This window comes from Theobroma cacao, chromosome 9, assembly GCF_053813885.1.
Source record: "Theobroma cacao isolate CCN51 chromosome 9, ASM5381388v1, whole genome shotgun sequence".
In the NCBI taxonomy this organism is placed as follows: domain Eukaryota; kingdom Viridiplantae; phylum Streptophyta; class Magnoliopsida; order Malvales; family Malvaceae; genus Theobroma; species Theobroma cacao.
In genome coordinates, this window is record NC_142647.1 from 48263613 (window position 1) to 48278774 (window position 15162).

The 15162-nt window shown below is 36.1% G+C and overlaps 3 protein-coding genes across 7 annotated transcripts; 1 reads left to right on the forward strand and 2 right to left on the reverse strand.

The window, feature by feature from the left end:
* Positions 1 to 2477: 2477 nt before the first annotated feature.
* On the forward strand, positions 2478 to 4274 carry LOC18590699 (ENTH/VHS family protein). Its single transcript, XM_007016366.3, has 4 exons — positions 2478 to 2862; positions 3022 to 3144; positions 3258 to 3419; positions 3500 to 4274. The coding sequence occupies exons 1-4, from the start codon at positions 2723 to 2725 to the stop codon at positions 4095 to 4097; spliced, it is 1023 nt and encodes a 340-aa protein (XP_007016428.3). The 5' UTR covers positions 2478 to 2722; the 3' UTR covers positions 4098 to 4274.
* Positions 4275 to 4339: 65 nt separating this feature from the next.
* LOC18590700 (U-box domain-containing protein 33-like) lies at positions 4340 to 10068 on the reverse strand. The gene is made up of 7 exons (XM_007016368.3): positions 9457 to 10068; positions 8903 to 9021; positions 8518 to 8627; positions 7522 to 8107; positions 6544 to 7095; positions 5535 to 6257; positions 4340 to 4883 (listed from the first exon to the last, which is right to left on the reverse strand). Exons 1-7 carry the CDS (start codon positions 9743 to 9745, stop codon positions 4701 to 4703), a joined length of 2562 nt encoding a protein of 853 aa, XP_007016430.3. The 5' UTR covers positions 9746 to 10068; the 3' UTR covers positions 4340 to 4700.
* A 975-nt stretch (positions 10069 to 11043) lies between these two features.
* LOC18590701 (actin-like) lies at positions 11044 to 13984 on the reverse strand. Of its 5 annotated transcripts, none has more exons than XM_007016370.3 (5): positions 13906 to 13984; positions 13156 to 13228; positions 12650 to 13043; positions 11699 to 12312; positions 11044 to 11366 (listed from the first exon to the last, which is right to left on the reverse strand). In XM_007016370.3, the coding sequence occupies exons 2-5, from the start codon at positions 13213 to 13215 to the stop codon at positions 11301 to 11303; spliced, it is 1134 nt and encodes a 377-aa protein (XP_007016432.1). In that variant the 5' UTR covers positions 13216 to 13228; positions 13906 to 13984; the 3' UTR covers positions 11044 to 11300. The 5 variants fall into 5 exon arrangements, with proteins under 5 accessions (XP_007016432.1, XP_017983628.1, XP_017983629.1 ...); XM_018128139.2 differs by having other exon boundaries at positions 13856 to 13983; XM_018128140.2 differs by having other exon boundaries at positions 13883 to 13962.
* Positions 13985 to 15162: the final 1178 nt, after the last annotated feature.

A 15162-nucleotide genomic window follows, 5' to 3' on the forward strand; every position in this document is an offset into this window, starting at 1 on the left:
TTATTATACTTATTTCATTTCAAACAGCAGCCCATGTCAAGTGCTTCCACTTTCTGCTTAGTTCACTGATTGAGCAGTTTCGTATATAGGTGAAAGCCATCAATGAACCTACACCGACCCAAAACACAACTAAACACACCCCATTAAATGAAGTAAAAGTTTAAAGAGACTATATTTTTCTTTGCCAACTGAAAAAGATTCATCAGAACCTTCTGCAGAAGAAGGAAAAAGAAAAAAGAATGGAAACTCTCCCAATTAAGTAACTCTTGTGATTTATGTCCATGGCTGACTCCACGTAGCAAAATAACAGCCCAGGGATGAGGTGTATAGGACCCTACTTCACTAAAAATTGCCCATAATTTTCATAACTGCTAACCACTTTGGAATTGGCAGTAAATGCTTTGTCGTTGGGGGAGTTTGGTGCATGCCTCATCAGCCATAAAAACCTGTCATCTTTCATTAAATTTCTAACCAAAGACTTCAGGCCCTCTGCCTGTGCTCTTAAAAATTTGTAGCCTATCCCAAGCGTTGCCTTCGCTGCTAGGCCAGGAATCTTGGGGTGTCTGCTGGTGTAATCAGTGTGATCTGTGACTCTGAATCTCAGCTATCCATATCTATTCTTGGGCAAAGATCCAAACTAGAAATGCCGACAGCTCCTGGGTTGGGTCAGTTTGATCTTCGGGTTCAATCAGACTCATCTTGGACTGGTACATTGGACCTTGGTTTGTGCTTAAAAGAGCCTAACCCACCCCAGTTTTGCCTTGTTCAGCCCAAAGCTATCTTCAGGCCTAGATCATGATTAATTTCATTGATAACGAAGACCTTATTCAAAGTTGAGATCTTGACTCTTGACATTGATACTTTAATCCTTTTTTGTTTTTGTCTGAAAAAACAGGAAAGTCAAGTGATAGTGCTTACGGGGCTTACTCCTACCAGTGCCGGCATGACGGATGTAAGGATCAAACAAAACTAGCCTCGTGTCAGTCGATGAAGGTGGTAGGGGATCTACCAATGTTCAAATGGTCGACATTTTCAACTCCCAGTTATTACTTTAAAAAGAACAAAAGGGGAAATCCCTAAGATTGAATCGTCGTGGTTTGGGTGATTATAATATTTGCTACCCATGTCGGTTTGCGGTTGACATTTTCTTCAGAAAAATCCTTAGGTTCCTTCCTAACTTACCATTAAGCTTCTAAATTCTAATGAAAGAGGATAAAACCTAATGCATTAGCGTTTGACTATACTTGATAAGCATTATCTAATGTTGGGTTTGGTTACAATATTGTCCCTAAGTCAAAGTCTACAAAGGCAAGTTAGAAATTAGGCAAATCTCATTTATTGCAAGGAAAAAAAAATTGAACCAAGTGGCACGTTGGGGACTTGTATTGTCAGAATTAATAGTTATAATTCGAAATAATTGATGGAAATTAGTTGAATTCAATTAATTAAGTTTGATTTGTTCAAGTTTGATATTAATTGATTAAGAGAGATGATTTGTTTGATTATTTTAATCAATATTTGATATCTTAAATTTATAATTAAATCGATCAAAAAACTGTTTATTAAGAATATATATTAAATATTATTAATATTTTTGTAATATATATACAATTAAACTAAAGTCATTAATATTATTGAAACGTTAAACAAAGTTATAAAAATATGGTATATATAAATGCCATTGATATTCATAATAGTTAGAACCGACTTAACCAATCAATATAAGTGGGTTTCGGTCATTTCTTATTTTTGATATAATTTCGTGGATTTCAATTAATTTTTATAAAAATTTGATTAATTCAATTACTAAAATTTTAAGATTAAATTGATCAAATCAATCTATTACTCATCTTAACTAAAACTATAAGAAATTTGCCTCTAAAATAGACAATTGTAGTATGCATATTTGTTAAAGGATTTAACTTAAAAATGCACCTTGAATGTGTTTTTTTTTTTTTAATTTTTATAATTAAAAAAAAATTCGAACTCTATTTTTTAAATAAAAAAATAATGTATCAACTACTCAACCAAATGCTCGAGTGTCACCATGAAAGTGTGAAAGTATTAAAAACCATAGTTTGATGGTGAGGATATTCCTTGAAATTTTGTCAAAACATGGGATGTGGAACTCTTCTAAAAGATATCAGATTCTCTTAATAATGTGGAAACTTTGGATGATCCTTTGAAAGGAAAATATTACCAAAGAAATTATAAAAAGAAAAAAGAAAAAGTTATTGCCAGAATGACTACTTCCAGCTCCAGCTTAGCGTCTCTTTCAAAGTCTCAAAGAACTTTACCACCTCAGTCCCTGGAAGAAGTAAAAAACTTACCTGTACCAAGCAACAGTTCCCCGTTTTCAAATTCAAAACCAAATGCACCCGCTGCCCAACATGTAGATGTTGACTTTACCTCCATTGTTTTTTCTCCGTTCTATAAAACTACAAATTCCCATGGTGAACTTTACTCCCCATATTTTTGTGTTTCCATCATTGACATCAACTTTGAATTCTTCTCCTCTTTTGAACCAAACATCTTCGACTGAGCATTCCTTTCTCATTGCTTTGTTTTTAATATTTTGAGAGATAGTATTAGGTGTAGTTCTCTGCTGTTTCATTGGATATCATTATCATCAGGATTAAATAAATTCAACCCATTTCCAGAAACTCGATCGAGATTGTATTTCTTGATTCAACTTTTGCCCCATCTTTCTTTTGCTTAGACCATGTCTACCTTAAGCAAGAATCCTAGCAGCAACATGGGTTCTCCTTTCTTCCATGAATTCAAGAAACAAGCATCTTTCTTCCTCAAGGAGAAGATCAAAACAGCTCGTTTAGCTTTAACTGATGTTACTCCTGCTCAGCTGTAAGTTTGTTTTTTCTTGCGTTTTTTTTTTTTTTGTGGTACATACGAGGAAGTCTAAGTGGAGATAGGATTCCAGTTATTTTTCTTCCTTGTAACTTAAATAGAAGAGTTAGTTTTGATCTGGGTTGGTTTTTTCTGTTGGTTCCTTGGTATCTGCAGATTGACTGAAGAAGCTACAAATGGGAATACATGGACACCAGACACACGGACGCTGGGTTCGATTTCAAGGGCTGCTTTTGAATTAGATGATTACTGGAGAATTGTAGACATTTTACACAAGAAGTACGTATTTATGAACTCTCTGTCTGTCTCTGGCTGTTTTTCATTTCATCAGATTTTAACAGTATGATTTATATAAGTGATATTCCATTTGATCTTTTGCTCGCACAAATCAGGTTGGCGAAATTCGAAAGAAAGAATTGGAGAATCTCTTACAATTCTCTGATAGTTCTTGAACATTTGATGACTCATGGACCAGAGAGTACTGCAGAGGAGTTTCAGGGTGATAAAGATGTTATTGTAAAGATGGAAGGCTTTCAATACATAGACGAGAAAGGGTTTGTCTTAAACTTCATCTGTAATTTGTCTTTGTACTTTCATGGATTTTGTTCATAAGATCTAATATTTTAATGTGCAGGTTCAATTGGGGGTTAGCTGTTAGAAAGAAATCAGAGAGAATACTGAAGCTGCTTGAGAAAGGACCTGTTTTGAAAGAAGAGAGAAACCGAGCTCGGAAGCTAACAAGAGGGATTCAAGGCTTTGGGAGTTTCTGCCAGAGGGCTTCTTCAAGTCAAGGCATTTTGCAGGAATCATCACATGTAACATATGGAAGAAGTAATTCAGACTTTAACGATCATGAAAATCAGGAAAATCAGCTCCCGCCTACAAATGTAGGAGGTCCGATGCAAAGAGTTGAAAAACCGCAGCAGAGCAATGAGAATGCATCCTCTGAGGCTGGCAAGAAACAAGAGAGTTTCAAGTCTTGGAGCAGTTTCAGTGAAGGACAGATGTTCGAGAAACCTGAACCTCAAACAAGTTTCAAAGAGAACATGGTCCCTAGCAAGGAAGAATTTCATAACTGGAGTGGAACTGGTGAGTCTAATCCACTTTTGGGGGGTGACAACAATGAACCGAGGACAGGAATTTTGATAGAAGATGATCACCCTTTCAACAGCTCTGAGAATCAAACTTCCTCACTGCTCCTTGCAAGAGATGGCATTCTGCAAGGATGTTGAGAGACAGATTCTCAGGTCGTACAAGGTTTTACCTGAATTCCTACCACTGATAGATTTGTGGTTGATTAAGCAGTATGGTTTCTTGCTCTTATGCTCAAGTATAGAGGATTATGAAACATGTTAACCTGTTGTTGCAGCTAGATACGTAAATAGAAATTTATATCTTCTTTTTTTGAATCCAAATTTGTACGTTCAATTCAACACAGCATCCCGTCTTACAAATGAATTTATAGAGCCAAAAATAGCCTAAAATTTTCACTTTTTATAGCTGTATTGATGATTGTTAAGATGAATTTTCTAACAAGATAACTGCGAATTATCTTATACTAACACCCTGTGACTCCCAAGTGCTTTGTCCATGCAAAACAGATACAGTCCCACTTTTGCACAATAAATGACACCCACAATTTTGATTTGGTCAATGCCTATGTATTTGGTTGGGTCACTTGGGTACACAACTATGATGCATGAAAGCTAGCTTGATGGTAAAGAAATCAGTGATGACCAATCCCCCTATGGTTGCATAATCTATAATGGTGAAGCTAGGATGCCACTGTACATACTTACAACACAGGCTACATACAAGCATAGAATCATGAGAATTCAAGCTCTGCAAAGCCAGTCTTGAATTGCCTGACGTATTGCATGGTTAGGAGTCAGATTTAAGTGACTCAATTTCAAATTGGTCATGGGTGAACTTTCACGGCCATTTTCCAACCAGTCACGCAAGGCTTCTCCTTCATATGTGAACCCATCTGCTGCCACTTGAGGGTCATGCATTATTTCCTGGAAAACGAACAATTACATGTGAGATGTACAGTATGACAAAGTCAAACCTATAATATCTTAAGCAGTATCAGAGTCCTGAATTAGAATTAGGCTCAAAGCAACTTAGGCTGGAAAGAGTAAAAGTGGCACTCATGATGCAGCAGTATTGTTTGAGCTCTTTCAGAGTTTCACAAAGTTTAAGTTTCATAAACACTACTGTGAACTAATTACAGCCTATGTACAAGCCCAAATCCTAGTTTGAAAAGTAATGCCATAAGAGGTTTCAGTTTTCACAATAAGTTGTTTCCTCTCTTTTTTTTTCTTTGTGCTGAAAGGTGTAAGAGTAATGATGTGTGCAGTACAGCATGTACTTGGAGATGTCCAAAGCAATTCCAACAAACCCTAAACTAGAGTTGGGGTACGTAAAAATTTAAAAAAGAGTTAGGAAGTCAAAAAGAAAGTTCATTACCTCATAGAGGAATTACACAAGGAATCCAACTAAATTGAAGCTAGATTAAGCTATTAAATAAGTTTCGAGGAAACTGTCAAAAGCAAGCTCAAATTGACATGATTAGCTCATTGCAAAATCAGTCCATTTAACACGGTCATCAATGAGTATTGAAATATTTCTATTATTTAATGTAGTCATATGAATTAGAAGACACTCACCTGAAGGATGGGGCACAAAAAGAAAGATGGCACTGGCCGCTCCACAGAGACATGCAACTGCCCCAGTTCCCTCACCAGAGATGGTTTGAGATCAGGCCGATCCCTACCACACAATTCACAGCATTGCAGCCCCAGGTCTGCCAAACGCCTGGCCACAAACATAGGCCATTCTCCAGCTGATGTATCCAAAATTGATGCTAATTTACCACATGACACAGCTTTTCGCACCTCACCTACTAACCCAACTGGTGGCCTCCCAGTGAGTATCTGTAGAATGATCAATCCAAAGGCATAAATATCAGACTTGGGAGTCAGGACTCCTATCCTTTGAAATTCAGGATCTGAATATGGAAAAGCACCCTTTGGCTCAGTACTACGACGAAAACTTGGGCAATATAGAGTATCCTCTGTTACCAGCCTAGAGATACCAAAATCACATATCTTGCAGCTTAATTCTGAATCGAGAAGAATGTTCTCAGGCTTCAAATCACCATGGACAATCTTTTCAGGTTTTGTAGAGTGCAAAAAGCAAAGAGCACTAGAGATTTCAGCTACTATACGTGCTCGGGTCTTCCAAGTCAAGGGAGAAACACTTGTTTTCCTGAAAAGCCGGCCTTGAAGACTTCCATTGGGCAAGTATTCGTACACTAGGGACCAGGCTTCAGGGCATACACCAAGCAAAGTCACCAGATGAGGATGTTGTAATTTGCTGAGAAGTTGAGCCTGCACCCACAAACACACAAACTATTATTACACAGAAATTACAACTCTAGACTAGTAGGCTATATGAAATGACAAATTACAACTCAGACTAGTTGCCAGTCTACTGAAAGGCAGAGAAATTATACAAATTTGGTTATACATTCAAGACTAAATTAACCCTTGCACATCTGTGGGAGAGAGGGAAAGAAAGTGTATGCAATTGCTGAAGCAGTGGCCCAGAAGGGAATCAATAGAAACATGTTTTTATTGTGCCAGGGAAAACAACAACATAGAGAGACATGCCAACCTCCTGTTGAAACTCTGACTGCCCTTGCATGTTATGTGGATACAGCTTCTTTATAGCAACAGTTCTACCCAGCATTTCCCCCTTGTAAACACAACCATGTCCTCCCTTTCCAATTTTGAAGCTCTCAGAAAAATTGCATGTTGCAGTTTGGACATCTGCCAATGAAAATTCAGCTAACTCAGGAAAATCTTCAACAAGCCCAATGAAACCATTACAAGTTGTGACTCCAGCTTGCCCGTGACTTCTCCAACGTTCTAACCAGCGCACAGCTTCCATTTTTTGCTGTCTGATTCTCTGCTTTTCCTGCCGCAAAGTTGCAATAGATGCTTGGATGAGTTTCAATTCTCCAGCAACTTCATCATGCCTACGATTTGCTTCTTGTGCACGACTGTTTAGGAGAGCAACATTTCTCATGGTCTTCTGAAGCTCTATTGTTACTTCTTGTTTCTCATTAACGAGCTTTTCTTGTTCTTGCAGGGTGGTTCTAAGGGCTTCCTCAGCTTCCTTTCTAAGTTTAACTTCACGAAAACGGGCAGATTCAAAATCTTTGAGCTGAAAAATAATCAGATCTCCAAACTTTAGAACACCCAACAGAATCCAAAACTTTAACCATACTCATAGTACCTTACCTACCATCATGTGTTGCAACTAACTAGAATCCAGTAAGTATTGTGTAAACAAATTGGCTAATATTTTGCATCAACATTCGTTTTATATTCTAGCTAATACTTTTCCTTTCGTTGCTGAAAGACAGCAGAAAAGAGACCTCGAACATACAAAGAAGCTGGGATAAAAGGCTGCATTCTCATTCCAAGTTCTCCTCACTCTCAGTTTAAATCTATTAATACCATAATATGAAACTACAATGGTGCAAGTGATATGTACTGCAAAAAATGCCATAAATTCACCAGCTTGATTGAAATGATGAACTGCAAGATACACAAACCAAAGTCTCTCTAACGGAGTGTGGATACCTACCTTATTGATAGCTTCCATAGCTTCTGATTCCAATTCTTGGCATTTCAATGACTCTGCTAATGCTCCATTCCTGGATGCTTCAGCTTCCATACTTACTTCTCTGAGCCAACTGTATAGACTTTCCTCCTCATCCTTTGAGTAAGAATCTAAAGACCATCTCGTTTCGGAAGAAGCACATTCTGAGCCAGTATTTGTACAACTTGGGCTAGACAAACTCTGATAGTAGGGGCGAGAAAATTTAGTGGCAAAACTAGATAATGTGGGTGACACAGACACATCCATATGAGCTGGTTCAGTCTCAGTCAATTGGGTAGTTCCAACAAATGGTATACTTCTAGAAGATTTGGAATGAATGTTTTCAGGGTGGACTAAAGAATCACCCTTAGTATGTGGCAGTGAGTTAGACCTCAGCATTTGTGCAATAGCAGCTTTGGCTTGACCAACTGGTGGCAAAGAACTTGGCTCTTCAGAAGCTTCCCTCATCCACACAAGTTTCCCTTTGTTGACAAACCATATATCACAGAAGCAGGGAGCATTTCTGGCAGCATAACATGCTTTGCTGGAGTTTTTTTTTATCCTCATGCAACTGTATTAAACCATTAGGATACTAATCAAGGATACCAGAAAAAAAAGCACTACAAATAATTTTCAGATGAAAAATGAAGAAGGACAGATCTAAAACACGAGGCTGAAGATTATTCTTAAGCACACAACAGGAACAAAACTAAAGTGATCTATGATTTGATTCCAAATGGGAAGAGACATGAAATGATTGCTAAACACTTCCTATATTAAACTTAGCATGCAGTATTGACGTTCTATAGTTTCTACTGCCTAAAAGTAGAACAAGAAAAAAAGAATTATGAAAAAACAATATGAAATGCAGAAAAAGTAAGAGTCTTGGTTTTTTTTTTTTTAAAAAAAAAAGCAGACTTAATTTGCAACGTTCCAAAATGGAAAGATGAACATTCAATTTTTGACAGAAGAAGTACTTACTTTTCTGGTATGGCACCCATAACAAGGTTCCTGATAGTGTGTCTGTTAACCAGTTCTACAATTCCTTTATGAACCTGGTCCGCTTCAATTGTGATAATGCTTGTCTTCACCTGCAAAGTGAATTCTTTGAAGATGAGGCCAATAAATCATGGAACATAGTAAAGATATCTGAATTTCCTTTATAAGATTCAACCTATAATCAAGTGAGACTGACAGATAAAAGAAAGTTCTGGTGAAGCAAAATCATCCACATTATTTATGCCTTGGAAGTCCCATCTCTGGTGCTTATGACATGTCATAAACTACAGATTGTAGGCTCCAATTTACCTTAATGTAGGCAGATATTAAAAAATTTGCTCGCCCAGCACAGAAAGAGATACCGCACCTTTAATTTGCCACAAAAACTTGAGTAATGTTCTAAAAGCTTTCTCAACTCTTCCTTCTCTTCCCTTCTATATGCAGAAACGACTTCACCATTGGCTTGACTTGCCGGTAGTTTCCCCACTGCCAAATTATGACCATCAATAACATATAATTAACAACTTTATATGTAGAAAGTTACTCATTAGGCTGCCTGAAAAGGGAGATCTGAATTCTGAATCCAACAAATTCCATGGATTACATTTGGTTTAACAGCAAATACGCAGAAGTCAAACGAAAAATTATTTAAGTTCAGCTCAAAATAGTCCATTCTACTAATACATTAACAACTCCCTCATTGCCTTTGAAAACTCATTCGATTTTTATTTTTACTTTTCTTAATTAAAATAACAGACAGAAAGAAAACCCCCTACGTTTTTGAAGAAAACGAAGATCTTCACCAAAGACACACCATAGAACATAAAAAGAAGAAAAACTTAAACACCCATTTACTAACTCTGCTTAACCAAGTCATATAATACAAAATTCTAACGAGAGAGAGAGAAAGAGAGTATTTACATAAAGTAGGGATCAGTGGTGAAGGCTGGTGAACATGAAGCAAACAGATATCTTTACCGCCAAACCGCCTCAACGTCCAACGTAACAAATTAACCGCTTTCTCCACAGACTTTCCCACCGCAACAAAAACTTTGTCTTTTTCCCCAGCGCCAACGCCACCAGCTTCCTCCGCTATTTCTGGCAACTGGGTACTCCCCGGACGATCAACTTGGCGCCTGAAACTCAACCCCGAAATGGGGTCTCGATTCGGGTCCTGGTGAGGCGGGTGGGCCGGGTTTAGGAGCTCCATTCTGTTTTTTTTTTTCTTGTTCTTTTTCACTTTGTTTCTTCAAAAGAGTTTTGTCATTTTATTGTGTTTTCGTAATTGAGATGAAGAAAGTGAGATGTTTTTTTGAAGTTTTGGGCGGAATTAAAAGGATACTTTTTGTGGGTTATTGCTTCTGCGAAAGTAGGGTGGAGGGCTTGACTTTTGTGTTGACTTTGATTGCAGAGACAAAAACACAGAGGATTGGTTGGACTAAGAAGAAAATTTTTCTTGAATTATTGAGGTGAAGGAATATTTGAATCTCGGCAACTTGGGAAGTGTTTGCCTCTGCCTCTTTCGTTATAGTAAGACTTTACCAGCTGTTTTCTTCTCTCTTTTCTTTCGGAAAAAAAAGGTCAAATTAAATTAAAAATGTTTTTTGTGTTAAACAAGTGAAATGACCCTAAAAAAAAACTTTTATTTTAATTGTAAATCTTTTATTTATTCAATTTCTTTAGATTTGTTTAATTTATATTTTATTCATTTTTTGACAAAAATATAAGAATAATAATATCAACTAAATAAATATATTTTTAATACTCCAAAAACGTGTACATTATATCAATCTGAAATATTATTAAAAAATATTAAGATAGCACAAATCTCCCATTAATAAAAGATAAAATGAATTTTCAAGTTATAAGTAAGAATGTTACTTTACTTGATAAATAAATTTTTTGAATTAAAAATATGAGTTCGTGATAAAAAAAGTTTGATTCTATGTTTATAAATATTTATTTCTTGATTCAATATTTTCAAGTAATTTTTTAGTTATTGATTTGGATTTTTTCCCTTTTTCTTTAATTGGTTTGATATTGTTTTAAATTTAATTCGATGGGTACCTCTTTTTTAGTTTAATTATAAAAAAAATCTTATATAAGCAAGCAAAAAAATTACCTACCCGTGCATCCACAAGACACAATTAAAAATTAATCTCCTTTCACTAATGAAGCAGGTGAGTGATACAAACTTAAAGCAGCTAACACAGGAATAAAATCGAAAACTTAAAGCAGCGTTTGGATGATTAAATGATCTAAACTCTGAGAGTAATCAATTTCTAAGTCCTACTAAGTCTAACCTCATTTAGGTGACATGAATTGGCATGTAGTATTTAATTTTTGATAGGGGCTGAGGATACATTAGGCAAATGATCAGGGAACCCAGCCAAGGGAAAGAGGTCAAATTTGAACCTGTAGAGACAGGGTATTCCAGATCCTAAAATAGAAAAAAGGGTCCAAACAAGAATTCCCAGTGACATTTCAAGCATGTATCAGGATTCAGGAGACAATGGAAAAAGCTAGAGAATTGACCATAAATCACAAATATAAATGAATGAATTTGAACTCTATCATCATCTGCACCATCTCTTAGTTCATTGTTACGACAATATGAACATTAAGAAAATAAGAGAAACAGCAAAGCTTAAAAATAAAAAAACTTTTTAAGAGAAATAGAATAGATCAAAAACTTGCGAGCTGAAATTGCTTTGGCAAAAAACAGGACATTGCTTTTATGCCTCCTCCTCCTCCATTCTGATGAATTAGAAGCACTTCCTGTGAACGATTGATGGGCCAGATTCATCATACTCTGCCTTAGCAATCCACATCTGCATTCCAATCACAATCAAGTAAACTTTTTTAGTATGTGTATAAAGCTTATTAAAGCAAAAATAACAAGAGAGAAGGTAAATATACGAATCCTGTTCAGTTCAAATGTGCAATTAACCAGACTATTTGCAGAAAAGTGCCTTCTGTCACGCAGGAGAAGCTAATTTGCTCGATCTAGGACTCATTTGTCATGGAGAAAAAATACTAAAAATAAAAAAGTTATGTCCTAAATTTCCTTCTCAATAATGAAAACATAGAGCAATTAATATAAATGGTAAAAGCATGGACTCCGTTAAAATTGTCAATAATCATCATCAGAAGTAGATAATACCTGCTGGAAAGTACTGAGAGATGCCAAGATGGAGCCTCCGATCCAAACACTGTATTTCCTTTCAGGTGGAGCCACCACCTTAATTTTCATGCTGCTTGGGGCCAAGGCAGTGATTTCCTTGCTCATTCTGTCAGCAATTCCTGGGAACATGGTAGTTCCACCACTCAGAACAATGTTTCCATACAAATCCTTCCTGATATCGACATCACACTTCATGATGGAGTTGTATGTGGTTTCATGAATGCCAGCAGCTTCCATTCCAATCATGGAAGGCTGGAAAAGGACTTCTGGGCATCGGAAACGCTCAGCACCAATGGTGATCACCTGACCATCAGGCAACTCATAGCTCTTCTCAATGGCAGAACTAGTTTTGGCAGTTTCGAGCTCTTGCTCATAGTCAAGTGCAATATATGCCAACTTCTCTTTCATGTCCCTCACAATTTCACGCTCAGCTGTAGTGGTGAATGAATAACCACGCTCAGTCAAGATTTTCATAAGGGCATCAGTAAGGTCACGACCTGCTAGGTCAAGACGGAGGATGGCATGTGGGAGGGCATATCCTTCATAAATGGGGACAGTGTGGCTCACACCATCTCCAGAGTCCAGAACAATACCTACATAAAGTATTGTAGAGAACAGTAAGCAGATGAACAATGAGCAGAGTAAATGTAAATTACAAAGATCCTGATCCTACTATATAACTAAAAGTTCTAGGTGTTATATCAGGAAGACTTTTAAATCATTATGAAAACTACTGAATAAGCACAAAATCAATACAAACAAGACAATGGGGTGAAATGGCAACCAAGTTGAGGTTACTTCACATTTCTCCCTAATTAATCCACAAACAAAATCCTTCAAGATGTGAAGATGTCCTGAACCAAAGTGCAAATTTTGTCTTTGAGTTTGGTTAACTTTTATCCATGAGATTGAGGGTAGTCAATTGCTTACCAGTTGTACGACCACTTGCATAGAGGGAAAGAACAGCCTGGATAGCAACATACATTGCAGGAGTATTGAAGGTCTCAAACATGATTTGGGTCATTTTCTCACGGTTGGCTTTTGGGTTGAGAGGTGCCTCAGTGAGAAGAACAGGGTGTTCTTCTGGAGCCACACGGAGTTCGTTGTAGAAGGTATGATGCCAGATCTTTTCCATATCGTCCCAGTTGCTAACAATACCATGTTCAATTGGGTATTTAAGAGTCAGAATACCACGCTTGGACTGAGCCTCATCCCCAACATATGCATCTTTCTGACCCATGCCAACCATCACACCCGTGTGACGTGGACGACCCACGATGCTAGGAAACACGGCCCTTGGAGCATCATCACCAGCAAATCCAGCCTAAACAGAGGGAAATATATCATTGGAAAAGACCATACAAACCTAAAACAAAAGGCTTAGAACACCAAATCACTCATAAACACATGAAGGAAAGACTATCCTAAATTGATACCTTAACCATTCCAGTTCCATTATCGCAGACAAGTGGCTGAATATCCTCGCCATCTGCCATCTTGTATCACCAGCTGAAACAAAATGTCAGAACTAGATCAACATCACAGGTCACAACAACAATGGAAGCAGCCCACAATTCAACAAGCATGATTTGAATCATTTATGAACCAAGATATACAACAAAAACATCCCCTTTCCCCGAGAAATTAGAAAGATAAATGCAAAATAAAATCTGTGACAAAATTCCTTGTCCACAATAAATAATCCATCAGAAACAATTTGTTCAAAAAATTACTATCATTAAATTCGAGAACGGAATCCTTTCATATCATCATATATTCTCATTTTTTAACGATTTTGATTGATAAAAAAATAGAAACCCCAAACAGAAAAAGACAAAGCTAATTCATGGAAATTAACGAACATGAAATCCTAACTCAACCTAGATCCAATCATTAGAAGCTAGAGAATCATAAAATTATCCAAAGATTCCAAACAAGAACCATTAATCAATTAAACCAAGAACAAATACAAAAAATTCCCACTAAATTATCATAATGCCAATCAAAATCAGATCGAAGGTCAACAATTTATGCAATCATATAACAAAACGGGAATCTGAAATTTTTCATTTCTTGTCTTCTTCTTCTTCTTCCTACATTTTCTCATGAAACAAACAGAACTGAAAGAGAAATCACCAGCGGAAAAAGCAAAAAGGAAAAAACCAGGGAAAGATGGAATCAGCTACCCGCCCTTTGGGTTCCAAAAGAAAACGAAAATGGTAAGTCAGAAATGATAAACTTTTTCAAATTTAAAACGCGAATGGAAAACTTTTTAGCTGTTTTTTAACCTTTTACCGGGTCCTTCGGCTGCAAGCGCCCTGAAGGTTAAGGAGCGCTTCAACAGCCCTTCGAACCGGTAAAACCGGTTTCCCATCCATCTTCACAAAAATGAAAAGAAGAGGTATATATATGTCTTGAATTAATATTAGCAAATATAAATAAAAATAATACTCTTTCAGTTCTAAATTAAATGTTCACTTTCCATATACATTCAAAGTTATAAGAATAAGAATTTTATTCCTTACTTTACAAATTTTGTCTTTACAGTGACAGAAGAGGTTGAGTATCTTATCTAAAACTAATATTTCAATTAATGATAACATTCAAAATATATATTTTATTTGAAAATATCTTAAAATAATATATTATTTATTCGATTTAGAAATGATGGAATAATATTGTGCTTGAAATTCAAAACAATCGATTTGTGTATATATATAATTATTGTTTCTAGTGTCTTGTGCTTTTTATCATATAATATAAAATTTTTGGAGCATAAAAATTAATTTGTAACAATCAGTTTTCAAGCATTATTAATTCAGTAATTTTTCAGCCTAAATCACGTAACATTTAAAATTTTACTTATACTCTTATATAGATTTTAATAATAACTATCACATTCAATTGGGATATGGTATTACACAATAAATTTTTTTATTACATTCATTTACATGAATTATTCACTCTTAATAAGGAATTTTTTAGATCCATTAAAATTTTTATATAGAATTTCACACTCATAAGTAATTAATCGACAAATAATTTATAATTATAGTTAAATAATTATAGAATTATACATTTATAATTGATATAATCCCAATTACTTTCTATGTTTTGCCATTCAAGTTCAGAGTTTAGCACCCATTGTGGTCCCTAAGCAGTTTTAATTTTAAAATCTTATGTTAAATTATCATGAAGGAGTCTTTGTAAGATAAGAGATGATCTATACATTGGTTAAGTTGTTTACATGAATTCAGGCATACAATACAAGCTTGGTTTTTCAGAGTAACAAAAAACAAAAGCCCAAACCCACCAAATCTGCAAACTGGATTTGAAGTTTAAGTGCCCCTCGAGCCTTGGCCTCGAAGAAACATCGACTCCCTGAGCATTTGGGAGCAGCGACCAAGAGCCACACGGCTAGGCACACGCCTTATGGTCATGGA

Bases quoted from the DNA above. Each gene is read 5' to 3' on its own strand.
- LOC18590701 (XM_007016370.3), bottom strand. From the start codon at position 13,215: ATGGCAGATGGCGAGGATATTCAGCCACTTGTCTGCGATAATGGAACT. The intron at 12,313-12,649 runs GTAAGCAATTGA...TACTTTATGTAG, and splicing joins TGCAAGTGGTCGTACAACTG to GTATTGTTCTGGACTCTGGA. The intron at 11,367-11,698 runs GTATTATCTACT...ATTGGAATGCAG, and splicing joins CTCTCAGTACTTTCCAGCAG to ATGTGGATTGCTAAGGCAGA.
- LOC18590699 (XM_007016366.3), top strand. From the start codon at position 2,723: ATGTCTACCTTAAGCAAGAATCCTAGCAGCAACATGGGTTCTCCTTTC. The intron at 3,145-3,257 runs GTACGTATTTAT...CGCACAAATCAG, and splicing joins GTAGACATTTTACACAAGAA to GTTGGCGAAATTCGAAAGAA. The intron at 3,420-3,499 runs GTTTGTCTTAAA...TTTAATGTGCAG, and splicing joins CAATACATAGACGAGAAAGG to GTTCAATTGGGGGTTAGCTG.
- LOC18590700 (XM_007016368.3), bottom strand. From the start codon at position 9,745: ATGGAGCTCCTAAACCCGGCCCACCCGCCTCACCAGGACCCGAATCGA. The intron at 9,022-9,456 runs GTAAATACTCTC...ATAATTTGGCAG, and splicing joins ACCACTGATCCCTACTTTAT to TGGGGAAACTACCGGCAAGT. The intron at 6,258-6,543 runs GTTGGCATGTCT...TTGTGGGTGCAG, and splicing joins AGTCAGAGTTTCAACAGGAG to GCTCAACTTCTCAGCAAATT.